This window comes from Sceloporus occidentalis, unplaced genomic scaffold, assembly GCF_023333645.1.
Source record: "Sceloporus occidentalis isolate IW3139 unplaced genomic scaffold, rSceOcc1.0.p SCAF_8, whole genome shotgun sequence".
Taxonomy (NCBI): domain Eukaryota; kingdom Metazoa; phylum Chordata; class Lepidosauria; order Squamata; family Phrynosomatidae; genus Sceloporus; species Sceloporus occidentalis.
The window spans coordinates 10,619,367-10,647,081 of NW_028316988.1; the positions used below are offsets into that span (position 1 = coordinate 10,619,367).

General features: G+C 47.2%; 1 protein-coding gene across 1 annotated transcript in view; it reads right to left on the minus strand.

Annotated features, from left to right (window-relative positions):
• LOC149307860 (calmodulin-binding transcription activator 1-like) overlaps nt 1-27,715 on the minus strand; it is a 344,276-nt gene that overhangs the window by 78,605 nt on the left and 237,956 nt on the right. Inside the window, exon 5 of the mRNA XM_089534531.1 lies at nt 22,487-22,558. Within this exon, the coding sequence (XP_089390657.1) occupies nt 22,487-22,558 (72 nt within the window). The remainder of the gene's footprint in view (nt 1-22,486; nt 22,559-27,715) is intronic.

Here is a 27,715-nt window from a genome sequence, read left to right on the forward strand (position 1 = left end):
CCTATCGCCAACTCCTAGGGCTCCTGGAACGCTTTCATCAGCGCTGTTTATGCACAATTCTAAATATACACTGGACTGACTATGTGACGAATGTTGCTGTCCTTGAGCAAGCACCAGCATTGAGGCCATGCTATTGAGGACGCAGCTGCGCTGGGCAGGACACGTTTCTAGGATGAAGGACCATCGCCTTCCAAAAACAGTATTCTACAGTGAACTCACCATGAGTCAAGAGCATAAGAGGGGTGCCCCAAAGAAGAGATACAAGGACTCCCTGGAACAACACCTCAGGCTCAGCTGAATCGATCACCAACAATGGTCTGCCCTGGCCCGCATCGGGAGGCATGGAGACGCACTATCCACGATGCTGAAGCCTTTTTCGAAAGCTCACGGCGAACGAGTCTCGAAAAGAAACGACAACGCAGAAAGAACCACAACCTGGAAACATCACCCAAGGAGACTTTCCGCTCTGCAAACCAGACTTGTTGATCTCAGATTGGCCTTTTTAGACATCAACGCACTTGTAGAAAGCGCAGGATCATGAGTCCTTCCTGAATCATAGAATCATAGAGTTGGAAGAGACCACAAGGGCCATCCAGTCCAACCCCATTCTGCCATGCAGGAAATCCAAATCAAAACATCCCCAATAGATGGCCATCCAGCCTCCATTTGAAGACCTTCAAGGAGGGAGACTCCACTACACTCCGAGGAAAGAGTGTGTTTCACTGTTGAACAGCCCTTACTGTCAGGACGTTCTTCCTAATGTTGAGGTGGAATCTCTTTTTCTGTAGCTTGCATCCATTGTTCCGGGTCCTGTTCTCTGGAGGAGCAGAAAACAAGCTTGCTCCCTCCTCAATATGACATCCTTTCAAATATTTAAACAGGGCTATCATATCACCTCTTAACCTTCTCTTCTCCAGGCTAAACATCCCCAGCTCCCTGAGTGGTTCCTCATAGGACATGGTTTCCAGACCTTTCACCATTTTAGTCGCCCTCCTTTGGACACAGGGCTCCAGTTTCTCAATGTCCTTTTTGAATTGTGGTGCCCAGAACTGGACACAATATTCCAGGTGGGGCCTGACCAGAGCAGAATACAGTGGCACTATTACTTCCCTTGATCTAGACACTATACTTCTATTGATGCAGCCTTTTTAGCTGCCACATCACACTGTTGACTCATGTTCAGCTTGTGGTCTACTTGGACTCCCAGATCGCTTTCAGACGTAGTTTCATTCAGCCAGGTGTCCCCCATAATCCTATATCTGTGCATTTCATTTTTCTGCCCTAAGTGCAGTACCTTACATTTCTCCGTGTTGAATTTCATTTTGTTAGTTTTGGCCCAGCTTTCTAGTCTATTCAGGTCATTTTGAATGTTGATCCTGTCCTCTGGAGTATTAGCTATTCCTCCTAATTTGGTCTCTTCTGCAAATTTGATAAGTATGCTCCCAATTCTGTCATCCAAGTCATTGATAAAGATGTTGAATAGCCCTGGGCCCAGGACAGAGCCCCAATGGACACCCCACTGGTCACTTCTCTCCAGGATGAAAAGGAGCCATAGCTGACCATCCTTTGGTTTCGGCCGGTCAACCATTTACAAATCCATGTAACAATTACCTTGTCTATCCCACATTTTACAAGCTTCTTTGCAAGAATTTCATGGGGAACTTTGTCAAAGGCCTTACTGAAATCAAGATATACTATATCCACAGCATTCCCTTCATCTACCAAGCTGGTCATTTTATCAAAGAAGGCGATCAGGTTTGTCTGGCATGACTTCTTTCTCTGAAACCCATGTTGACTTTTTGTGATGATGGCATTGCCTTCTAGATGTTCACAGACTCTCTGTTTAATGATCTGCTCCAGAATCTTTCCTGGGATTGATCTCAGACTAACTGGAGGATCATTGTTGGGATCCTCTTTTCCCCCTTTTTGAAGATGGGAACAACGTTTGCCCTCCTCAATTCTGCTGGGATTTCTCCTGTTCTCCAGGAGTTTTCAAAGATTATTGCCAATGGCTCCGATATGACATTTGCCAGTTCTTTTAGTACCTTTGGATGGAGTTCATCTGGTCCTGGAGACTTAAATTCGTTTAGATTAACAAGGTATTCCTCTACTATCTCTTTACTTATTCTGTGCTGAACTTCCCCTATTCTGTCCTCTGCTCCATTATCCTCAGGTTGAACCCCTTTTCCTTTTCTGAGAAGACGGAGGCAAAGAAGGTCTTGAGTAATTCTGCCTTTTCTCTGTCTTCTGTTAGCATTTTGCCATCTTCTCCATTCAGTGAACCTACCGTTTCCTCCTTCTTCCTTTTGCTGCGGACATATCCAAAAAAGCCCTTTTTGTTGTTCTTAACCTCTCTAGCAAGCCTGAGTTCATTCTGCGCTTTAGCTTTTTTGACTTTACCTCTACACATGCTAGCTATTTCTTTGAATTCCTCTTTGGTGATTTCCCCATTTTTCCATTTCTTGTACATCTTCCATTTAAAACTCAGCTCCGTTGAAAGTTCCTTAGTCATCCATCCTGGTTTCTTGAGACATCTCCCGTTTTTCTTTCTCATTGGAGCTGTTTGAAATTGTGCCTTCAGTATCTCTCTTTTGAGAAACTCCCATCTGTCCTGAACTCTCTTCTCTTTTAGTATTTCTGACCATGGGATCACCCCCAGTATTTCTCTAAGTTTACTGAAATCAGCTTTCCTAAAGTCTAGGATGCGTGTCTGACTCTGCCTGGCTTCTCCTTTCCATTGTATAACAAACTCCAGGAGAACATGGTCACTTCTACCTAAGAATCCCACCACTTTAACAAGAGTACAAAGAATCTTTGTTTGCGAAGTAAAGCCAGAGAGAGAGAGAGAGAATGAGGGAGGAAGGCTTCCTTGGTCCTGGCAAAGCAGTCAATATCATCTAAATCCATCCTTTCTCTCTTTCTTTCTCTCAGTCTCTCTCTCCACATCCCCAATGCCCCTCGTGAATCGGCCGAAAGGTTTTAATTCCCCCTTTTCTCCAAAGTATGAGCAGCAGTTGGTCTATTCCAGGCCTCCGCACACTGTGAAAGTTTTATGGCCAAGTTATAAAGCTCTGAAAGATGGGGTTTATAATAGAAACTCTGACACACTGTCTAAAAATATAGCTGCGCTGTTGGGTGCAACGATAATACAGCTCTAATTTACAAAGCGCTCTGGAATCTTTTGCTGTTTCAGAACTTATGGATAATAATCCAGATAAGAAACAAAACCTGTACCATAAAACAGAACCAATTTCAATCCCCCCCCCCCAAAAATCTCCCCATTGCCTCTGAGCGATAACACCCAGAACCAGTGGACAATTTGGGAGCCCTGCCGGGATGCCGTGATATGCCAAACCTGGGAGTAAAAATCATCGCTGTACCAGGAACGGGGACATATTTCATCCAGTGCTGGGCCATTTGGCTTCCCTGAGTGCTGTATTTCTGCAGCAAAGAGGTTGATATAAGCAACAGCAGAAGATAAACAGGGACAGTGGGTGAGCAGAAGTGTGTGTGTGTATTTGTGTATGTTGGAAGGAGGGAGAATTGCTTTTTGGGGAGGTGATGGTGGAAGAGATGCTCCTCCATCCCCCCCCCTCCATTGACGTAAGAGATGCTTCTGCAAAATGAACCGCAATGTACTCTTGTTAAAGTGTTGGCAGAAAAGGGAGTTGGGGGGGATGGAGAGGAGGCAAAAGGAAACCAATTGTTTTCTCACTGGAGACCCAACTTTATCACTAAAGGGTTATAGTTGCAAGGCAGCAGGGTCTCCTGGGGCCTCTGCTCTCTGCTAAGAGGAATCGGAAAGTCCATCACTCACAAATGCAGAGCTCCAACTTTGCAAGTGGGGCCCAAGAGCCAAGGGGCTCAGAATTGGTTTTCCCCCCCATTAGGTTGGCCAGAAAAACCTTTTAAAAAGGAAAATGAAATCTTTAAAAAGGATGCTGAGATACTGAAGGATCACTACGTGGGCTGTGCTCTGTTTTTAAACCTGAAAAGGAGCATCATTGTGGCCACTTGGTGCCATCCTCCCAACACACGAAAGCAGGCACTTTTCTGCCACTTTCCTTGGCTTTGGGTCCAACGAGGGTCACCCCTGTCCCATGCCAGAGACAATGTCCAGAGAGAGATATAAATAAAGCATAATAACAACAACAACAATAATAAAGAGATGACCAAAGGGGGACCATGCATGCAGGCAAAGCAAAGGTTGCAGAGTCTCCAAATCTCAGGCCTGGACCCTTTTCTCTAGTCCTCAGGAGAAGAATAGAATAGAACAGAAAGGAAAAACTATTGTAATGTGTTATTAGGACATCAGTAAAGGAACAGAATGATTGAAAGAATATTGACTGAAAGAAGAGAGAAAGGACATGGGGAAACTAAGGGTTGGTGGAGGGAAGATAGTAGAGAGTAGGGTGGAGTATGTATATAGAAGGTATGTTAGGAATTTTATTAATGGGAAAAGTAAATGATAAAAACTATCAATAGAAAACATCCAACTCTCATCATCCAGGGCTAGTTCTCCTGGCTGGTTAAGAGCCCACATTTGGGAGAACCATTCCACCGTTTCTGCAACGCAGAGGATGGGAAGGCACCCCAAGAGAACCAGGGATCGTGCCCAGAGCACGGCTTGCGCCAACCTGGGCAGAGAGGAGGGCCTTCCCGCAGTCGCTCCTCATGCTCCCTTCCCTGCTTTCTGCTGCCCTAAAAATGGCTTCCTTTTTGCATTCTAAGCAAATCCAAACCTCAGAGGACAATAAATCAAAATTTATTACATGTCCCCCCCACTAAAACCTGGCAAATTTATTTCTATTTCTCAACAGGGCTTCACAACTTGATATAAATCAAGTGTGCATCTGCTTCTTGTCAGCCGTTGGAGGGAAGAGCATCCTCAAGGCAGCCCCACTGCCTGAGCCAACCTTGTGACCCCCAGAAAGCCAGAAAAGCCTCTGGACCATGGGCCAAATTGGGCTCCACCAGGAGATTTAGGGGTGTTAAGGCTTTTACCTCTCCCCAACAGCTCTTCCCTTGCCTCTTGTTCTCCTAGGGACCTCAACAGAGGCCACGATCCTAGCTCCTATGCCCCTGCTTGATGGGCACCATTCCCCCACTCTTTGCATGAGCAAACCCCAAATGTCTCTTCTGCCCCACGTCCAAAATGGCCAGAGCAGGAGGGCACAGCCAGGCAGTTTCTGGCTGCGTTCCTGCAGCCAGGTGGGCAGCGATGGCGCTCAGAGAGACCCATCCTTCTTTGCCCATTCAGCTCAGGTTTGGATGGCACTGGAGTTACCCAAGATACTGAACAGATTTTGGAGCAACCAGGTTCAGCACCATAGATAGCCACCTCTGCTAAAATTCAAGCTAAAACCAAGCATGGGTTCATGTCCTGGTCCCTCTGTAGGCTTGGAAGCCGCATTTTTCTCCCTGTTCAGCTGGGTTCAAGACAGCCTCCAGGCAGCTGGCTCCGAGTTCCAATCCTGAGAGAAGATCCTAAACCCAGCCCTGTGGGGACCATGACTGCAGGCAGAAATCCAAGCATGTATCCAAGCTGGTGGGGTGCTGAGAGAACCATTTCTTCTTCATAAACTAGTTAACAAGCTAAGAGTTCATTTGCAGTGGAAAAGAATGCACTAAAATCTGAAAATGCTCTGGAGGTGGAATCTGGCGAAAGACGCTTCTGCTGAGCTATAGCGCCACATCAAATTTTTATGGGATGCATTTCTGCTAAGAACCACTGCCCTAAAACCAGTCAGAATTTGGGTGGAGAGGAATAAATCCAGCTCTCTGGCTCCCCAGGAATGCCATGCAAGGGCAAAAAGGGCACCCACTCTTTGGAGAGGGCAAAGGGGGGGGGGCAGCTGTGTCCTCCAGCCTCCCATTCCTCCCAATGCCAGGAGCGGAAGGGATGGATCCATGGGGTGATGGGGGTCAGGACAGCCACCCCACCAAAGGAATAACTTCTTCCCCCAACACATCCTTTCATTATTAACTATAGTCACCACTGCTGGAGTATGGCGTTTCGCTATATCTCTTTGTGTGCAGGCAAATTCATAAAGACTCTGTGCTCCAATCCATCAGAATGAGAAATATAAAAACCCGCTAAATTAATCGGACGGATAATTGGATTGCAAGCAGGGCAGTCCAGGCCACTTAAGAATAGGAAGAACTCTGAGCTGCAAAAAAAATAAAATAAAGGGGGGTGCTGCTGTTTGCAAACCCTCTTTCCAAACTAGTTCCCCTTCTGGGCTTCGGGGAACGTGGGCCCATAGATGAGGACCTTCCGGGCCAGCAACTTCAGGGCATCTTATCTATGCAGAACTAGAGGCTGGCTTTGGGTGACCACAGATCCCTTCTAAACAGAAGGGAACCTTGGCCAAGAGTCGGCTCTTGAAAGCCTCCAAAGGGACTTGGGTGTCTCCCCATCAGGATCCAGAGTAGGCCCAGTTGGACAAAACTAGAGAAAAGCCTAGCTATATTTTGGAGTCCTCCCCCTCCGGATGGATAGGGACCCCCATATTCCATTGAGACCCCAGCCGGCGGAGGCGCCTCAGGAGGGGAGGAAGCCATCCCCCAAGTGACCTTGAGAAGTGTTGCATTCATTTTTCTTCCTCTGCTCCCTCCTGCGGCCCCCTCCTTGTGCGTGATGGATTTAACGTTCAATAAAACTGAAAGAATAACAGCCGCTGAAACCTGAGCTATTTGTACAGCCGCCAAACTCTGCTGGAAAAGTTCAGGGCTGTTTGCTGCACCTTGGAGCCAGAGAGATGCGGAGTGAGGGAAGGAGGGATGGATGGATGGATGGATGGATGGATGGATGGATGGATGGATTTCATTCTGCCTATCTTGGAGCCAGTGGAAGGTCATGCAGACCCCTCACACCTTCTGGCTCCAAGCGCTGAGAGCCTGGATGGGTAGAAGGAGGAAGCATGGAGTCCCACCACTTCTGGCGCCTGCAAAGGAGGTCCCTGGACCCCCTGAGGATGAAGTGGCTTCTTCTGTGCTCCATCCTCAGCTTCTGACCTGGGTAGGTCTGGGCCATGTCTAATGAGGCCCTGAACCAGCCGAGGCCACTGCCCCAGAGGTGCCCCCCAGAACTCATGGTACTTCAATGACACACACTTCTTGGCCCTCCAGGAGCAGCCTTGACCATTACCCTTCCACTGACTGAATGCAGAAGGGTCGGCAGCATGGCTAGAGAAGATGGAATCCAAGTAGGGTTGCCATGTCCCGCATGTAGGCGGGACATTCACGGTTTTTAAGGAAGCGGCACGGTCCTGTCCTGCTTCCTTTAATGTCCCAGATGGCCAGGGCTCCCAGGCTCCCTCTCGCTCACCTCACCTTGCTGCCTTGTGCGCTCGGCGCGCGCGCTCCAATAACTCAATGGAGAAGCGGAGGCTCAAGCTCCTCCAACTGGCCAGCCTCAAGAAGAGGAGGAGGAGCTTGAGCCTCTGCTCCTCCATTGAGCTTTGGAAGTGGAGTGCACGCGCTGAGCGCACAAGGTAGCAAGGTGAGGGGCGGCCAGCGGCAAGAGGCTGGGGGGTGGGACATGGGGTGGGAAAAAGGAAATGGCTTTCAGAGGGGGCTGGCACGCCTGGACTTGGGAAATGTAGTTGGCAGTGGCTCAAGGGGCTGCCTGTCTTGGTTCAAATGCTAAGGATGCCTGGACTTGGGAAATGTAGTTGGCAGTGGCTCAAGGGGTTGCCTGTCTTGGTTCAAATGCTAAGGATGCCTGGACTTGGGAAATGTAGTTGGCAGAGGGTCAAGGGGCTGCCTGTCTTGGTTCAAATGCTAAGGATGCCTGGACTTGGGAAATGTAGTTTGCAATGGCACAAGGGGCTGCCTTTGCTTCAATGCTAATTTTCCGTGGACTTTTATTTCCAATGAATGATATCTAATTCTGATTGATGCATTTTTTATACTTTTAATGCCAAGACCAGTCTGCCTTGTTTTGACAAAGATGGTGATGATTGTGATGATGATATTGATATCAGCCAGCTTCTGAGGCATGCGCCCACTATTTCTGAAGGCGAGAGAGTGTTACTTTCCAATGTGTGCTTTTTGTGCATTTTTTGTGCTTTTAATGCTACCAAATCTGCCTTGTTGTGACAATGACGGTGATGATGATGATGGTCATATTGATATCAGCAAGCCTCTGAGGCATGGCCAATATAAGTTGCTCTGATTTTTACAAATTCATGCGCAGCTAAGAAAAATCAAAGTACCTTGACCAAGTACACACTTCTGAGAAGTACAGTTAGTGTAAGAGACCTGAAACCGAGGGCAAATCCACTTCTTGTTAAACCACCTTGACATGTTCAATATGCATAGCCATGTTAACCCATGTTCATAAACCCATGTTAAATGCCCAAATGTGCTGTTGTGTATGTTTTGCAATGGAGGGGGGGGGGGTGTTTGGCCAGAAAGGGAAGTACATTTCTGCCATCTGTCTAGGAATAATGCCAAAATGTCCTCCATTTTGAGCACGCCTAAGAAACATGCGTTTATATTAATGCTTTTTTAAATTATTAATTTTTTTACTTGTTCGCCTGTCCTCCATTTAAAAATATGTCCTACGTTTGGGGGTAAATTTTGTCCCACATTTGTCCTACATTTTTTTACATTTGTCCCGGTTTGGAGGTTGACAGTTATGGTAACCCTAACTCCAAGGCGACTCCAAGGTGGGGCTTGCCAAAGGGTTTGCAAAAGCCCAAACTCAAAGGAAAGGAGAACGTTTTGGGAGGCCCTCTTGAAAACCAGAACTGGGGGAGAGCTCCCTCGCTCTCTCCTTGCCAGCCTCTCAGTCCCTCCAGGGTTTTTCCATCCAGTTCCTGTGCAAAAGAGGGGTCCCCTCACCCCACATTCCTCTCCCTCCCCATTGCTTCTCTCCTTTGTTTTTGGCAAGAACCACAGGTGTCTACCTGGCAGCAAAGCAGGTACCTTACACCTGCAGAATATTGAATGTCAGCCTCCTCCACTTTTCCCCCTATTTTTCAAAAATACCTCTTCAGGTTATTAAAGAGAAAAGGATTTCTTGCCTTAATTGGTGGAAAAAGAGAGAGAAAAGAGATGGCAGGAGAAAAAAGGACACACAGAGAGAGGGAAAATTGCAAATCCCTTGTGTTTGCAGCAATGGGGCTGCCTTCCTGCTCCTGGGATCAAGTTGGCAAGAGACTCCAAAAGACTCACACATACTCTCCCAATTATTATTATTACTATTATTATTATTATCCTGCCTCTGCACATCGCAATCAGGGTGGCTTACAACATTAAAATATACAATCCATATCCCCCCATCCAGTACCTTACATTTCTCCGTGTTGAAATTCATTTTGTTAGCTTTGGCCCAGCTTTCTAGTCTATTCAGGTCATTTTGAATGTTGATCCTGTCCTCTGGAGTATTAGCTATTCCTCCTAATTTGGTCTCATCTGCAAATCTGATAAGAATGCTCCCAATTCTGTCATCCAAGTCATTGATAAAGATGTTGAATAGCCCTGGGCCCAGGACAGAGCCCCACTGGACACCCCACTGGTCACTTCTCTCCAGGATGAAAAGGAGCCATAGCTGACCATCCTTTGGTTTCGGCCGGTCAACCATTTACAAATCCATGTAACAATTACCTTGTCTATCCCACATTTTACAAGCTTCTTTGCAAGAATTTCATGGGGAACTTTGTCAAAGGCCTTACTGAAATCAAGATCTACTACATCCACAGCATTCCCTTCATCTACCAAGCTGGTCATTTTATCAAAGAAGGCGATCAGGTTTGTCTGGCATGACTTCTTTCTCTGAAACCCATGTTGACTTTTTGTGATGATGGCTTTGCCTTCTAGATGTTCACAGACTCTCTGTTTAATGATCTGCTCCAGAATCTTTCCTGGGATTGATCTCAGACCACTAACTGGACGATAATTGTTGGGATCCTCTTTCTTCCCCTTTTTGAAGATGGGGGACAACGTTTGCCCTCCTCCATTCTGCTGGGATTTCTCCTGTTCTCCAGGAGTTTTCAAAGATTATTGCCAATGGCTCCGATATGACATTTGCCAGTTCTTTTAGTACCTTTGGATGGAGTTCATCTGGTCCTGGAGACTTAAATTCATTTAGATTAACAAGGTATTCCTCTACTATCTCTTTACTTATTCTGTGCTGAAATTCCTCTATTCTGTCCTCTGCTCCATTATCCTCAGGTTGAACCCCTTTTCCTTTTCTGAGAAGACGGAGGCAAAGAAGGTCTTGAGTAATTCTGCCTTTTCTCTGTCTTCTGTTAGCATTTTGCCATCTTCTCCATTCAGTGAACCTACCGTTTCCTCCTTCTTCCTTTTGCTGCGGACATATCCATAAAAGCCCTTTTTGTTGTTCTTAACCTCTCTAGCAAGCCTGAGTTCATTCTGCGCTTTAGCTTTTCTGACTTTACCCTACACATGCCTGCTATTTCTTTGAATTCCTCTTTAGTGATTTCCCCCTTTTTCCATTTCTTGTACATCTTCCATTTAAAACTCAGCTCAGTTGGAAGTTCCTTAGTCATCCATCTTGGTTTCTTGAGACACACCTCCCATCTTTCTTTCTCACTGGAACTGTTTGAAATTGTGCCTTCAGTATCTCCCTTTTGAGAAAGTCCCATCCGTCCTGAACTCCTTTATCTTTTAGTATTTCTGACCATGGAATCGCCCTCAATACTTCTCTAAGTTTACTGAAATCCGCTCTCCTAAAGTCTAGGATGCGTGTCTGACTCTGCCTGGCTTCTCCTTTCCACTGTATAACAAACTCCAGGAGAACATGGTCACTTCCACCTAAGGATCCCACCACTTGCACCCCATTAACCAAGTCATCCTTGTTGGTTAGGATCAGATCTAAAATAGCTGACCCCCTTGTTGCCTCTTCCACCTTTTGGACCATGAAATTGTCTTCCAGGCAAGTGAGGAATTTGCTAGAACTTGAGGATTTGGCTGAGTTTGACTTCCAGCAAATATCAGGATAGTTGAAGTCGCCCATCACTACTACATCTCTCCTTTCTGAGTGTGTGGTCATCTGTTCTAGAAAGATATCATCCAATTCCTCCGTCTGACTTGGGGGTCTGTAGTAGACTCCCACCGTAACACCCTTGTTGTTTCCCTCCCCTTTGATTCTTATCCAGATGCTCTCCACCTGGCTTCCATGATTGATGTCCAGGATCTCTTCACTGGTGTAAATATCTCTGACATATAGTGCTATTCCTCCTCCTTTCCTGTTTGGCCTATTTCTCTTAATAAGTTTATACCCCTCTTATTTCCACATTCCAATCATGAGACTCATCCCACCAGGTTTCAGTGAGGCCTATTATATCATATTTGCTTTGTTGTACTAGGAGTTCGAGTTCATCCTGCTTATTCCCATGCTCTGTGCATTAGTGTAGAGACATCGCAGACCATGGGTCCCTTTTACTTGCTGCCTGTGCAAGTTTTTTTGCCTCCCACTGTTGGGTCCTTGCACTTTTTTTCTTGTTTCCTCTATGTCTGTTTGACTATTTTCTCCATCCCTTTCGCCTTCCTTAATATTGTCTCCCTTCCCCACAGAACTCAGTTTAAAGCCCTCCTGATCAAGTTCTTGAGACTGTTGGCAAAAACATTTCTTCCAACTGGCGTGAGATGCAACCCGTCCGTTGCAAGAAGTCCCTCCTCATGGAACCGCAGCCCATGATCGAAGAATCCAAACCGTTCTTGGCGGCACCATCTGCGAAGCCAGTTGTTCACATCCGCTATTTTCCTCTCCCTTCCTGGACCATGCCCTTCAACTGGCAGAAGAGACGAGATGACAACCTGTACATCCATTCCTTTCAGCTTCCTACCAAGCGCCTCGTAATCCCTTTTGATGTTCTGCAGGCTGTGTCTTGTAGTATCATTGGTTCCCACATGGACCAAAAGGAAGGGGTATTGGTCAGTAGGCTTGACCAGTCTTGTCAGTCTCTCTGTCACATCACGGATCTTTGCCCCTGGAAGACAACACACCTCTCGAGACTCTTGTCAGGCCTACAAATCACTGCTTCTGTACCCCTCAGCAAGGAGTCCCCCACTACGACCACACGCCTCCTCCGAGGCTTAGCAGCAACTGTTCCCTTGGGTGGCACTCTTGGGCTCCCTTGCTCTGTCCCTGAAGTCTGTCCATGCTGCTCTTCTTCATCCTCCTTGATAAGGGAAAGAGCTTCGAATCGATTCTCTAGCTGCAAGCTCCTAGAACAATCCCTTCTTGGCTTACTTCTCTTTGTGACATTCCTCCAGTTGTCTGCCTCCTGTGTAGGTGAAGTGACCTCCTCTGCCCCAGCAACTTCCTCTGCGTGGTACTCATCCAAGTTCATTAGTTCCGTTGTGTCCAGGAAATCCTCTTGCTCCATAATATGCTGAAGTGTAGCTACTCTGGACTCCAGCTGCTGTACTTTCTCCTCCAAGAGGGCTACCAACTTGCACTTGGGGCATGTGAAGTTCTCCACTTCTGTAGGCAAGAAGACAAACATCCCACAAGTGTTGCAGGTGACTGCCATGGTTCCGTCAGTGTCCATAATGAAAGGTCCTAGGAAATTACTGGAACAGGACTGTGGGCTTCCTCCTAATAAAAAAAAAAACCCTCCAGAAAACACCAACGTTAAAGCCCCTGATGTTTCGCCAATTTCTGGCAGGGAGCTCAATCAACTCTGCCTCTGCTGCAGTTCTCCTCTCTCCTCTCCTCTCTGTAGCAGGAATTCATATACTTCTTCGTTATTTATCCCATGAGCTATGAGCCAAGAAGCCTCCAGGTCAAATAGCATCGCGTTCCTCAATTCTTTCTGTGACTTTCTGCAAGAGACTGGCTGGGCATGTGCCTTATTTTGGCCTACCTTGCAGGGCTGGCAGGCCAGAGGCAGAAGGGAGAGGGGTGTGCTGGGATTATGGCTGCTTGATTATTTTTCCTTCCCTCCAAGAGTCAAGCAGAGTAAGAATTTACCCAGGTATCGCCTCATTTCTTGGGTAAAGCAAGTCAGACCAACCCTGAATGTGGAAAAAGGTACCATTTCCAATGGAAAGAAGCTCCCCTCATTCTGCTGTAATCCTAAAACTCAGAGGGGTCCCAATGGAGTTTATCAAATGAGAGGAATTTCTCTTAAATTCGAATGAAAAGAAAGTGGGGCCAGACTTAAAGTCACTAGTTTCGCACAATTACGTGAATACGCATTGCATTCGAACTGGCTCCCCATTGCCCGAAAATAGCATGCCATTGCCCGAATTTGCTTGTGGCAGTCTATCACACAATAACGTGAAACCACATGATTGCGTTCGGACTGCCTTCCCATTGCCCGGATTTGTGTGTGGCGGTTTATCACGTAATAACATTAAATCCCATGATTGCATTCAGATTGCCATCGGATTATACTTCCAGTTCCCCTTGTCTGATAAACTCCAATGAGGCAGAGCCTTTTTGGCAGCAGCCCTTCACTGCATTCAAGGCTGAATTTAGGAATCCATCCCTCTCTGAGACCCCCACAGGCCCATGGCTTTGCAACATGGCTTTGGGTCTGTTTAGGAAGAATGCTCTGTGTTCCTCCTTTGGTTTTCCATTGCTGTGATATTTACTGATTTTTACTGTATGTTGCTTTGAAGGAAGCAAAGGCCACATATAAACATCTTGAACCCCTAATTGCACAACAGTTCAAGGGGGACAAAAACCCACCCTGTTTTCAGAGGAATATCTTTGAAACCTGATGCCCAAAGAGGACCATTTAGGAAGGAAATGGGAGCACTGGTGCTTGGATGCTTCTGGATGCAGGGCTGCTCTACAAGGATGAACAGATCTACCTTTGGGTTCCCTCAAAGCCAAGTCTCTCTCTCTCCTTCTTCTGTTTAACAAAAGTCAGGGATGCTACCAAAAAGCAGAAGAAGCAGAAAGAAGCAGCTGGGCTGGCAGTTTTGTTTCTGCATCAGACGGTCGGTCGCCAGAAACCAGACTCTGTGGCTTGTCCTTCTCCTCCCTGTTTTCTGAGGGAGGAGGAGGGAAGGGAACCAAGGCAGGTTATTTCAAGCCTTTGAAGGAGAAATCCCATTTCCAACGCCTTCCTCTGCTTCTCCTTTATCCAGAAGAACATCAGAGAAAGGTCAGCTGGACCTTTTGGTGCAATCCTGGCCTTTATTTATCTTCCAGGTGTCAAAACAAACTGCACTTACTTTTGGAAGAGAGGCACTGCTTATTTTTTCTATGTCTGATATTATGCCGGGCAGAAATTTCAAGTTCACATTGGTTCAAAAGTCTCCAATCCCCACATCAGCCCAGTGCTCTTTCCCTTTCCATCTGCTCTTTCTCTTTTCTCACCCTCTACCCTTTTTCTTTCTCTTTCTTCATCCTGGTGCTCACTCAGTTCTTCCTTTTAAGCATCTCTGCCTTTAGAAAGTAAGCCATTGCTATTGTTTGCAACAACAGGGAGCAAAGCAACTTGCTACCTGCCTCTTTTGCCTTTCTGTGTCACTTTAAAATGCAATATGAAAAAGTCCACTGAAATACCTCAAAATGCCCTTAAAACGTAACTTTTGAAAATGACTTTCTAATAGCCAAAAGAAGAGAACAATGACTCACAAGTTTGTTTCCACTCACTGAATTAGTTTTGCAATGCAATTTTGCACCTCTCTTTATGGGGCCCATACCTAACTATAAGGAACTGCTAGATTATGGCAGTTTTAGGCCAGGAAAAGAGCAGGGGATTAACCTGGGGGTTAACCTGGGGGTTAGCCCTGTTCTCATTGCCAGGTCTGGGCAGCCCCTCAGTGTCCTTTCTGCCCTAGATAACCCTCTGGCAGTAGTCTTGCCCTCTGTATGTATGTGGGAATAGTGGGGTGCACCCCAGGCCAGCCTTTACCCAGCCACTGACCCTGGGATGGCACTTGGCAGAAGCTCCACCTGCAAGGAGATGCTGCAGGCCCTCAGCTAAAAGGCCAAGAGCCCTTCCTCTGCTGTAAAGCCCCTGCTGCGTCCATTCACTACCAAGAAAGCCTATCCCATATCAGTCATGTTTGGGTCAGTGTCTGCTTTTGGGAAGACCTGGAATGGTGCCCCCAGCTCTCTTCTGCCCATCAGGCTTGTCCAAGGGGTCCTTTGGAGGCAGGATTAAATGACTCTGAACTTCTTCTGCTCCAGGGCATCCCTCCTCGCTTGTGGCAAAGCCATGGAGGGGAGGAGGAAGAGGAGGAGGACTTGTTTGGCTTGACCAATAAGGGCAGTGACCAAACGTCCAGCTTAGCTTTTCCCGTTGCAAAGCCATCCTTTCAGGGCAGCTGACAGGAGACTCAGCCTGGCTGGCAGCACAAAGCCCAGAGCAAGGCAAAGGATTAGTCAACTCACAAGCTCTGGATAATAAGTCTAATTAATAATTTCCATCTCTAAGGGCTCCGCGTCTGATTTGGCTGCTGCTTGTCTCCTCGCTTTATCTTTGGGCTTAAACAGCCAAGGCTTCCAAATTATGACAGACAAGGACTGGAGATCGCCAAGAGGAAGCTGGAGGGAGGAAACAGAATCCTGCCCCACTTTTGTTTCTGCACAAGTCTCCTCCATTCTCACCACCAACCTAGAATCTCGTATTTGGGGGAACCCTGTCCAGAAAACCAGATTATATTCTTTTCATAGCACCAGTCCCCTATCATCCCAGCTTTTGTTTTTTTCTCCCCTGTTCAATTGCACAGGATCTTCTGCAAGTGGCCAAATGCAGCTCTCCAGACATGGCTGCATGTTGGACATGGGTGTTTGTTACCCGCCATCATCCCACTGTGGACCCCTTCCAGATTTATCTCCTTGTCCATCCTCTGGACCAAGTGGGCCTTCAGCCTGGCTCTCAGGATGGGCCACTAAGTCCATCTCCTTGAGATCATGCCACCTCTTTCCTTTTGCTGCTAAAATAAAGGTTCCCCGATGTGGTCAAATTGAATATCAACCGAGAAAAATGGGGACGGTTTCTATTTTGTTTTATTTTTATCAGAGCGAGCTTCCAGCAATCCATTTCCACCGTCAGAGCTGCTCTTGTCAAGGAGAAAGAAGGCATTACTGACCTCCCTTTGTTATGACTTTTGTTGTCACCTTATCGGCCGAGCGCAGGAAGCAGGAAAGATAGTTTTGAAGAGACAAATAATTAAAGGGATGAAATGTGAAGGGAACAAAAATCTACAGTTCAGCTCCATTTAAGATACTGTGAAGTCAACACTTACAGCCAAGGTGCCAATTGGAAACGCTCTCTCCACCTTGTTATGGAGCGATAATACGTAGCCCCAGGCGAAGTTCACAAGAGCTTTTAACACCCATCTATACATCAGGCAGACATATATGGCCAGGGCCTGCTTCCCAACCATGGCTGCAAGCGGAAGGAGTGGTGGCTGCGGCCGAGCCCCCCATGCCCCCTCCCTGCATTATTGTGCATTTATGGATAACAAAAGCTGGCATTCACACTTACGGCCCCTTTTATGACCCAATAAGGCCCTCCTCCCCCTGCCGCTGGAAATTAACACACTCACTATCTATGAACTTAAGTCCCTCTGGATAAAAGGCTGCCTGCAGGAGGACCATCCATTTCCTCCCTCAACCTTTGGATGTTGCCCTCGAAAGTTCATGCAAGAATAAAAAAACATTTAGTTTAGAAGGTGCTCTACTATACATTCCTCCCCCTCTTCTTCCCTTCCTCCTTTTTATGCTTCAAGGGATTAACATGGCTACTTCTTTGAAAGGTGCTGAGAAGGTCTGCTAAGAAGCTGGGCGAGAGCTGCCTCTTTCTGCACCAGACCATGTTTGCTACAAGAGCAATGGCCATAGCAAGTACATTTCTATACTGCTTACCGATGTACTAAGCGCTTTACAAAGTGTAAGCTAATTGCCTCCAACAAGCTGGGCACTGCTTGCCCTAAGATGTCTCTACACAAAACCAGCATGCGCACAATTTCCCTCTTACACACACACACACACACACACACACACACACACACACACACGGCAAGCACAAAAGTTGGGGGCTGCTCACCTCTGTTTCCAAAAGAGCTTGTGAACAGCAACAGTCGGTCTGAGCTGTGAGCATCTGGGCTTTTGGCAGTTAGCACATGGAAAAGGCCACAACAACCATGCTCAGGCTGCTAGATACTGAGTTGGCAGCAAGGGGCACCTCCATGCACACCTCAAACACATGCAATCCCAACAGCCGACCATGGGAGAGTCCGTTTGCATTCTTCCTTGATTTTATTAGATTTTACTTTGAATGAACTATTTGTTTCCCCCTCGCTATTTGTCAGACTAAGAAACATGAAGACCTTCTCTCCCTCTGGAGGAAGACTGTTATGGAAACACATTGGGGCCATTTACATCTAACAATAAATTACTCCTTTTGAACTGCTTCCAGCAAACTAGATGGTGTTAGTCTGTTACTACAAAAAAACAAGAGAGGATTTTGCAATATCTCAAAGACTAACAGATTTATGGAGGCAGAAGCTTTCTGTGAACTAGAGCTCACTTTGTCAGATGTGTGAAGTCTTATCCTCAGTTGGCAGGTATAAACAGACAGACACAAACACACAAACACATGTGCACACACGCACACACAAGGGATGGAGAGGGAGGGAGAGAAAGTAAAAGCTCCATGAAATACTAGAGGCAATGGCACTTTCACCTGCAGCAGAAGAAGCACAATGACCATCCACAGAAGAACTGACCCACACTCACAAAGTCTCTCCACTTTTGCCATGAAAACTGAACTCGGTGGGACAGAGAGCCATTGTCTGGAAGGAACCCCAGATTAACATACCAAACTCACTAAGTTGTGGTTGTGTGTGCCTTCAAGTCATTTCCGACTTATGGCAACCATAAGGCGAACCCATTCATGGTGTTTTCGTGGCACGTTTCTTCAGAGGGGCTTGCCATTGCCATCCTCTGAGGCTTGTGATTTGCCCAAGGTCTTCCATGGGTGAAATGGGATTGGAACCCAGGTCCTAGTCCAACACTCAAACCACTAAACTACACTGCCACTAAGACTAATGCAGTGTTAATAAGCCTCAGGAACCCCGCTCCTACTCTTCCTTTTTAGATGGAGCATTCAGGATGAAAGGGAGACACCCTTTTAAGCTCAAGGCCCAGAGCAAGGCTTGGGATGACCCTCCCAAGACCTGGATGCTAGGCTTTCTCCCTGCATCCCTGCTGGGGATCTGCCTGTCTGGCGCACTTTGGGGCAATGTACCCAGCCTCCCTGCCACCCCCCATCAGCCAGATGCCTCCAAGCTCCTGATTCTCCAGAGCAGAAGGGAAATTCTCCCTTCTGCCGTTCAGCTGGGCCAATATTTGACAGCAAAGCCAACTCGCATTCCTGGCTTTATTAATCACAGTAAATATGAGCTTGTTTTCCATTACTAGAAGTCTGGTGCTGTCTAAACACAGGGCTCAATTGCATTTCTACACGCACACAAGCACACACACAAGCACAGACAAACACCCTTATTTTCCTTTGTCAAACAAGTCTCTCAGTGCAGCTGGCTTCAAAGAGAAGTTCTGCAAGAGTCTGAAAGGGGCTGAAAGCCTGCTGGACCTAAAGGAGACCCAGTGCCTTCACTCAGGCACTGATGGGTTATGCATTCAGCTATCCATCTGGCTGTGGCATTCAGTTGTGTGTTTGGCTGTACATTTGGTCATGTAACACAATGCCTTGAAATGCAAGGGTCACTTAGGTCTGCTAGGGCCAGGCGACCTGCACCTATAATGGCTGCTTTGAAGAGGACATCTGTTGCTTCTTACCTGGCTTTATGTGCAGCCCAGAATGACTAAATTAGATCACCTGGTTAGTTGCAGGGTTTGTAAGTTGCAGTTTAACTTGAGTAAACCTTTTGCTCAGCTCCCCTTCTCTGAATGCCTTCCCTTAAGACCCTGTTTTGAGTCCCAATGGCAACCAGCCACTATAGGGAAATAGGGAGGCCAGGGAGACTCCTTCTTTGTCTGCGTTCCAATTTTGGGCATTTTGGAGCCACAGGAATGCCAGCAGTGGCCGCGAAACAAAAAAGTGAACTTACTTAAATCTACCTGTCGACAGGCATCAAAAGTAAGCAGCTTCATGGGAGAGCTGAGATGCTTCTGGGTCACCAGAGGCAACGACAAGCCTGGGAATAGCTGCAGCCTGAAAGAACCAAACCAGCAACAATGGCAAGGATGGCGAGGGGTGTGTGTGTGAGAGAGAGAGAGAGGAGGTGCATGCATTTTTAAAGCGTTGTTCTAATTTTATCAAGGCATTACCATGAAGCAGGGATCCAGTTCTGGACAGAGAGGCAAACAGTCACAGAGTTTATAAATAGGTGAGGCTGGCGCTGCCCCTGAAGAGGAGTGGGGAAAGTGTGTGTGTGTGTTTGTGTGTGTGAATATGGATCAAGCATCCTCGGAGGGCATGGAGAAAACACTGCAAACTTGGGAGCAGCTCAGGTCAGGCAACTGAAATCTGTGCTCAGATCCCACATGAGATGGGACCCTCTCCCCTGCACCCATAACTGCAAGGGAATTTGGGAGCAGAAAGCTGCAAGTGGCAGGGTTTTGGGGGGCAGAGAAGACTGACTGCCAAGGGCCACAGACCCTGAGATGGGCCTTGAAGCCATCCCAAGTCCAAAGCCAGAAAGGGGGCTGCGGCTGCGGCTGCTCCATCCTGAAATGACCTCCTTGGTGGCTGCCCCCAAGATTTGGACCTCCCAGCCCAGGGAAGCTGGGAAGGGCCCCCTCTTTGTTGCCTGTCTATGAGCAGCCAAAGACTAATAATAATAATAATAATAATAATAATAATAATCAGAAGAAGAAGAAGAAGAAGAAGAAGAAGAAGAAGAAGAAGAAGAAGAAGATCATCCCAACAGGTTCCCAAATAAAGGGCTTAGAATGGGATGCTGTGCTGTTTTTAGTTGCACTGTTTTAAAACATCTTTTTTATGTTTAATTGGGATGTTTTAAATTGTTTTTAATATTGTTGATAATTTAGATCCATTCCTTCTGACTTTGAACAGAAGGTACCCAGGTGACACCTTCCTGAACTGAATGCAGAACCAAACCCCATTTGTTGAAGGAAACATGTGTATTAATGAGTTTGCAATCTGACATTCACACCAAAATGTGTTTGAGACATATGTACATTTCAAATAAGTGTATCAAAATAAAAACATTTTGGAAATAGTGATCGCAGAAATGAATATGGATTAATGCGCGAGGCAGGAAAACCTGTCCTCTGATGTGCTCTTCTGCTTTTTTTGATCTCTTTCTTTGATAAAATTACCAGTTTGTTAGATGAAGGGAATGCTGTGGATATAGTATATCTTGATTTCAGTAAGGCCTTTGACAAAGTTTCCCACGACATTCTTGCAAACAAGCTTGTAAAAAGTGGGTTAGACAAGGCAACTGTTACATGGATTTGTAATTGGTTGACCGGCCGAACCCAAAGGATGGTCAGCCATGGCTCCTTTTCATCCTGGAGAGAAGTGACCAGTGGGGTGTCCAGTGGGGCTCTGTCCTGGGCCCAGAGCTATTCAACATCTTCATCAATGACTTGGATGACAGAATTGGGGACATACTCATCAAATTTGCAGATGACACCAAACTAGAAGGAATAGCTAATACCCCAGAGGACAGGATCAAGATTCAAAATGACCTGAATAGACTAGAAAGCTGGGCCAAAGCTGACAAAATGAAATTCAACACAGAGAAATGTAAGGTACTGCACTTTGGGCGGAAAAATGAAATGCACAGATATAGGATTATGGGGGACACCTGGCTGAATGAAAGTACATGTGAAAGGGATCTAGGAGTCCAAGTAGACCACAAGATGAACATGAGTCAACAGTGCGATGCGGCATCTAACAAGGCCAATGCGATTTTAGGCTGCATCAGTGGAAGTATAGTGTCTAGATCAAGGGAAGTAATAGTGCCACTCTATTCTGCTCTGGTCAGGCCCCACCTGGAATATTGTGTCCAGTTCTGGGCACCACAATTTAAAAAAGATGTGGACAAACTAGAGCCATGGGTCCAAAGGAGAACAAATAAAATGGTGAAGGGTCTGGAAAGCAGGAAGCCCTGTGAGGAATGACTTAGGGAGCTGGATATGTTTAGCCTGGAGAAGAGAAGGTTAAGAGGTGATATGAAAGCCCTGTTTAAATACTTGAAGGGATGTTGTATTGAGGAGGGAGCAAGCTTGTTTTCCGCTGCTCCAGAGAACAGGACCTGGAGCAATGGATGCAAACTGCAGGAAAAGAGATTCCAGATCAACATTAGGAGGAACTTCCTGAGAGTAAGGACTGTTTGACAGTGGAACACACTCCTTCCTCAGAGGGTAGTGGAGTCCCCTTCCTTGGAGATCTTTAAACAGAGGCTGGATGGCCATCTGTCAGGGATGCTTTGATCTGGATTTCCTGCATGGCATAATGGGGTTGGATTGGATGGCCCTTGCGGTCTCTTCCAACTCTATGATTCTATGATTCTAGAATAAGCTTTTAGGGTAGAAACTGGAGAATGTGGATGAGCTTGGCTTTTGCCTCCTCCTTCTCTCCCTCTGAGCTGCCTGCCTTGTTCCTTGTTCTGCAGGGCTGGCCATTGCTGGGTTTCTGTACCTGCTGCAGCTTTCCTCTGTTCGGCAGAGATCTCCTCACAGCCCCCCAAAACCCTTGAAAGCCCTACTGATTCACCCCAACTGTGAGTAGGGATGGCTCTCCCATTAGGCAGATTTGCCATGAAAACCAACCTTTGGAAAAAACAAACGCACACAGAGAGAAACCAATCAATCTGTAAGCCACAAAGCCTTAAAACACATCCCATGTGGAAGGAATGGTTGAGTCATCGGTCAGTGCTTAGCAGATAGCAAACCCTCAAAATCATTGATTTTTCTTTCCTCCTTGATGGTATTATTTCTTTTGCAGTGCTCTGCGAAACACAGCTGCCCACTGGCACCCCAGGCCTGGTCTCCCCCTTGAAGCATCCTGGAACTTCCCCCCCAAACAGACCTTTCTTTGGGCTTGGCTTCACATCTGCCTGGTTTGCAAGTCTGACACCAAAAGAGGCCACTGATTCCACCCAAAGTAGCCAAAGTACCCCCTCCGGGCATCTTCCCCTCTTGGCCCAAGTGCCCTGTTCACCACCAGCCAAAGCCAGCCAACCTGCCAACCTCCCACTAAGGCCAGGCACCTGGAAACAGATGGCACCTGGAGGCAAAGTGGTGGCTCTCAGTTCTTCCTTTGCCCTCCTTCCACCACAATCCCTTCCAAACACTGCATGGTTGTACCTGGAGAAGACAGAAATGGCACCTCCTGACACATCTTGGAAAAAACGCAGTCTCACCAACAGGAACCTATTAAGATGGGAGTCCCTGCCTTCATCTCCAACCACAGATAACAGAAAATGCTAAAGGGAACTGTCAGGAAACCAACAAAAAACAACAACCCCCAAACGCCCCAAACCAAAAGACAGTCAGATTCTTCCCCCCACCCCCAAATCCCAGCCAACATGTTCATTATTGTCTTACCTGAAGAAGCCAGTAGCATCTTCTGTGGAAAGTGGGGATGATGGAGGAATGGACGTAACAGCCGTAGAGGCACTGCAAAGGAAGGGGGGTTGTGGAAAAGGGAAAGAGAAAAAGAGAAAAACTCATTCAGAGGAGGAAACAGGAGGCTGGGAAGATCGTTGGCTTCTGCAACCCAGGTGCAAACGTCCCCCACCCTTTAATTCTAGATGTCCTTTTGCCACACTACCTCTTGGTCTGACTGCTTCACACCTCAAGATGGAAGCACTTTGCTTTTGTGCCTCAAGGACACCAATTCCATAAGACATAAGTGACAAGATTTATCCTTCTCTGCCCAACTCTCCCTCCCACTGCTGTTGCCCCTGCCCCTTATGGATCTAAATCTATCCAAGAAAACTCTGTGACCATTTTGCTTTAGTTGGAAATGACTTGAAGGCACGCAACAACAACAACAACAACCACCGTTGGGGATTGGGGGTGATCCATATTGGAACCAGCTGGCACTTCAGGCCACCGCAAGACTTAATTTGGAAGCAAAAACTGGCACATAGACATAACTGCTGTAGGATGAGCTTTAGGAGTGGTAAGTAGACGATGGATCTGGCCATCTCCTGCAGGGGATAGTTTACACTCCCAAACTGTTCCTGGCCACCTGCAGACCCTTGAGCCACCAGGATGAAGCATCAACTATCTTGTAGGGCCCACTGAATGCAAAGTGGTTCTCTGTGGACCATGAGGCTAGTGAGGATGCTAGTACCCATCTGCCTGGTGGCAGGGGCCATGCTTGCTGTGGGGGGCTTGGTGCTTTTCACCCTGTGTTTTGCAAAGAGGCCTCTTCCCTCTCACACTTCCATCTGCCCCACTGTTCAGGAGGAAAGGCAGAGAGAGAAAGAGAGAGAAAGAGGGAGGCAGACGGATCAGAGAGACACGTAAAGACATCTTGGGAGCCAGCCTCCTTATGTAAGAAGGGAATTTGTTCCACAGTTTCCCAAGAACGGAAGGAGAAGACAACAACCTGATCTGGATTTCGAGTTATTATGTAGGACCCTGGTTCATTCTATTCCCCCCCCCCCCCAAATACTGCCTCAGCGAGCAAGTTTAACACCCTTCAGTGCCAAAGCATTTTAAAATATTAACACTATTAAGAGCTATATACACTGTAAATATTTTAAAACAAGCTGCTCTGGGTAAATATTAGCAACACCCGGATGCCATAAACCAGAGGATTAAGATAAAGCAGTTTTCAGATAAAGCAAAACTTTTCCTTCCTGCCTCTCTCGGCAGCTGAAATAAATACCAAAACTAAATAAGTGATGAGCTACAATTTGCCTCCTCTCCTTAAGACAGCCATGGCCCTCCTTCCCTCCCGCCTGAGTTATTTGTGGGATTGGTTTCTTCCCAATGGCAGCGGATATGCCATTCGGAGACCTCTTTCTGCCCAGAAGCTTTGGGGCTGATCACAAATTGCACGCCGAGAATGTCTTCCAGCATCCTCCTAGTTCCAGCATCCTCCTAGTTCAAAGGAGAGACAGAAACATCCACACATGAGTTTAGCTGAGGCCTGGCTGGTGTGTGCATGTGTGTGAGAGAGTGACTGTGAATGTGCACACAATTTTAGAACAAGAGTGCTGAGTCTTTGTTGCTGCTGCCGTTCTGGACCTAACCCCCAGATGCTCCCACCATCATGGCCACAGGCAATGGATGCTGGGAGATGAAGTTGAAAACATTTGGAAGACCAAAGAACCAAGATGCTCTGTCACAGAAGGAGCTTTGCAATCTGTCCCAGCAGGACCTGAGAGACCTCTAGGGCTCAAGGGACAAGTTGTCCACCAGCCTCCATGCTCCATCCACATTGAAAGGCCATGGCAGATTCCAGACTGGCCACAGAGCAGGAAGGCTCCTTGCCAGGCCAGTCATGCTCCCTTATCCTGGTTCCAGACCATCAGAAAGGCTGTTTCTCCCAATGCAATCCCCCCGGCTTAAAGATCCTCAGATGAGATCTGATCAGATGGCCTCTGCCATTTTTGGGCCAGCAAGGCATTGCTCCTTGCCAGGCCAGTTCATGGTCTCACTGTTTGCTCACTTTGTTACCAAGTTTGGATTTATATAAAATTTTGGGCACATGCGGTCTGTGCTATGAGCCCTGACTGACCCCACAGAGGACCCACCATTAACCTTAAAGCGGAGGGGCCACGTAGGCAGCTCACCTGACCCAGGCAGAGCCCTAGAAAGAAAGCTAAAATTGGGAAATTCCATAGGAAGTCTTGGGAGTCGCCAAACCAGAATCGCCTCTGCTGCCCAAATAAGACAATGGACTTGGCTTCTCACTTAATGGGCCAGTGATCAGCTGAACGGCTCAGCAATCAAGTCGGCTGCCCTTCCGAATTGTGTCCTGACCTAATGCACTGTGCAACCCATTGCTTGCTCTCGGCTTAACAAAGCCCAGGCAATCAACGCCTTTGTCTAGCGAGTCCCATAGCCTCCGGATACATTTCCCCCTATATAAACCCTGAGTTTTCAGACCCTCCTTGGGTTTTTTGAGCCTGGGTTCTTTGAGCATTGAGCTCTGCTGAAATCACTGAGCTAAACTGAGCTCTCATTGTCACCAACTTCAACTCGGCTCTTAAGCCTCCGCGGCCCTCTTTCCGTTCCTGCGGCCGTGATTCACTGTCCATCCAAGCTTCATCAGGACTTCCCGGAGAAGACTTCTAAGGTAGTATATCCTCCTGGTGCCTCTCCTTCTCAGCCTATCTCCCGAACTCACCCCTCCCCTGCTGTAGCATTGAGTGAGTGTGTGTGTGTGTGTGTGTGTGCGCGTGTGCGTGCCCCCTTTTGCTGTGTGGTTTTACTTGTGCTTTAATAAATGTTATTAGATTAAATGCACCTAATCGGTATTAGAGTCTCTTTCTCTTTGTATGGACTTTGGGACACGATCCTGGCACATAGGATTGTTAGGGCCACCTCTCGGCAATATTTGAGCTAATTAAAATTCCCCTAATTCGATCCTTCATAACAACTTGCATGCCTGGTACCTCACCATTGCCTCCCAACCCCTCGGAAGCGGCAGAGGCGGGAAAGGCCTCCATCCAGCCCTCGGCCAGTGTCCACCTGACAGGTCCAGCCTCCCTCCGCTTCCTTCACTTCCTTTGTGAATCTGGTGGGGACTCCCTTGGCGCTGACCTTCTTCGCACTGTTTTATCTCCAACAACAAAGACCTCCATCAGTTCTGAGGCAGATCATTCTTTGCCATCAAAGATCAGCTTGGAAATGGATTTTAACAAAAAGAAGGGGAAGGTGGGAAACATGTCTGCAAAAACAGTACAAAAGCACTCCTGGCCTTGCATCATGGTCCAGCCCCATGGCTGGATTTGGTGAGTCACCGGAAAGGACCCAGCTTCTAGACAGCCAACGGAGAGGCTGCCTTCCCCACTCCAGATAACCATTTGCAAAAGGGGGGATCAAATTAAGAAGGATTTTCAAGGCTCCTGGAGTTCAGCTATTTTTGCAAACATAAAATGCCAATGCTTAATAATATTTTCAAAACAAGTTGAGAGAAAAAGGCAGGCCCATCACCCCCTGCCAGTCATAAGAAGGAGCGGAGATAATACTCCAGCAAAGGGAAGCTGGGTCTGTTAAACCGGCTCCTTCCAAAAGCAAGGAGAGGCTGCTGTGTATCGCAACCTAGAAGCAGCCAGGAGACCCTGAAGTGGCTCTCCCCAAAGGCCAGAGGGGACCTGGGCGTTACCTCTAGGGATGGGAAAGAAATCCCTCCTTGGGTCCCCCTCTCCCTGTGAAGATCCCCATTTGGGTCCCTCTGAGAACAGCAGGTGGAACAAGGCACACTTGGCCATGGAGAACCATACCTGTTCAGGGGTTGTGTTTAAAGCAAGATAATGGGTGGCCTGTGCAGAAATTCAGGTACATGTCTGAAAAACACACGTTGGGAAAACGTCCGTATCTGAGAGAGGAGAAGATGCAGCCAAGCACAGTTTCATCAAGGGGAAAGAGCATTAAAATGTGTACATGATTAACAACCTGCACGGCAAAACAAAAAGCAAGGCAAGCTTTAGGAGGAAAAATTCTTCCTAAAACATGCATGGATTTTGCATCCCAGGCCAGAAAGTGGATGGTAGGAAGCGGCAGAGGGATCCAGGTGAAGGAAGGGTAGATGATGCCTGGCTTTCTCTGATGCCTTTGGAGGCAGAGAAGGGAGAAACCCTAGATGGGGGCAATGCTGGAAGCCTCTGGTGGGCACTGGGACAAAACCAGGAGGTGCCCTCGCCCTCCTGCCGTACCCAGACCGGGCCTCAGTTGCCCCATTTCCATTGCTCTGCAGAGATGCATCCTTCTGCATATGGGGAGATTCATCTGAGACGGTGGTCTGGCCAGTGAGAAGCACCTTCCTAAGACTCCCCTAAATGCACAGCCACTTTAGTGCTGACAGTTGGGAGATCAGTCACACAAAATCCACTGCAACCAAGGCCGCCTCTTTTGCTATCACAGCCCCAGAGATCTGTTGCAAATCCCTAAAGACGTCAGCAGTCCTCTACAGAAGGGACCCATTGTCTTGGTTGCCACCGTCAGCGTTGACCTGCCTTGATAGACTACCAGGATTAATGTTTGGTCTCATTCTTTTATTTTCCACCTTTCAATGTGATTTCAGGGTCTCTCACCAGTAAGAGTTTTGGTTGCCATGGATTTATTTTCATAGGTATATTGTATTTATATCGCGCCTTGTCAGGGGCATTGTGCCACTGATAAATAAAACTAATCTGAATCTCGTTCTTTCTAAATGCTTTGCAACCTTTATCTCATCCATCCATTTCTACAGACTATCCTGGAGGATGGTGCAGTTTTGTACAGAAAACTCCTTCTTGCTTCCATGATCTCTAATATAACCAGAGGAGAGAGGACAAAACGCATTACCTTCACAAACTCTGGTTGATATGTGTGGGGTGTGCATGTGTCAAGAAACTTGCAGCATCTTTCCATCCTCGAAAGAAGCACAGAGCAAATGTTTTTGGGTGATGATGGAGCCTCCAGCCTTGGGAAGATGCTTGCAGTTGTCCAGCATTCAAAGCCACCCAATTAAACCCCTATTTGTTTCCTGAGAGATGGAGAGGGTGCAACAACCCTCCTTTCACAAAACACAAGCCACTCTAGACTTCATTTCACTCAAATGCATTCCCATCTGATTTTGCCTCGGGTGCAAAGAGAAGGAAAGCCAGAGCC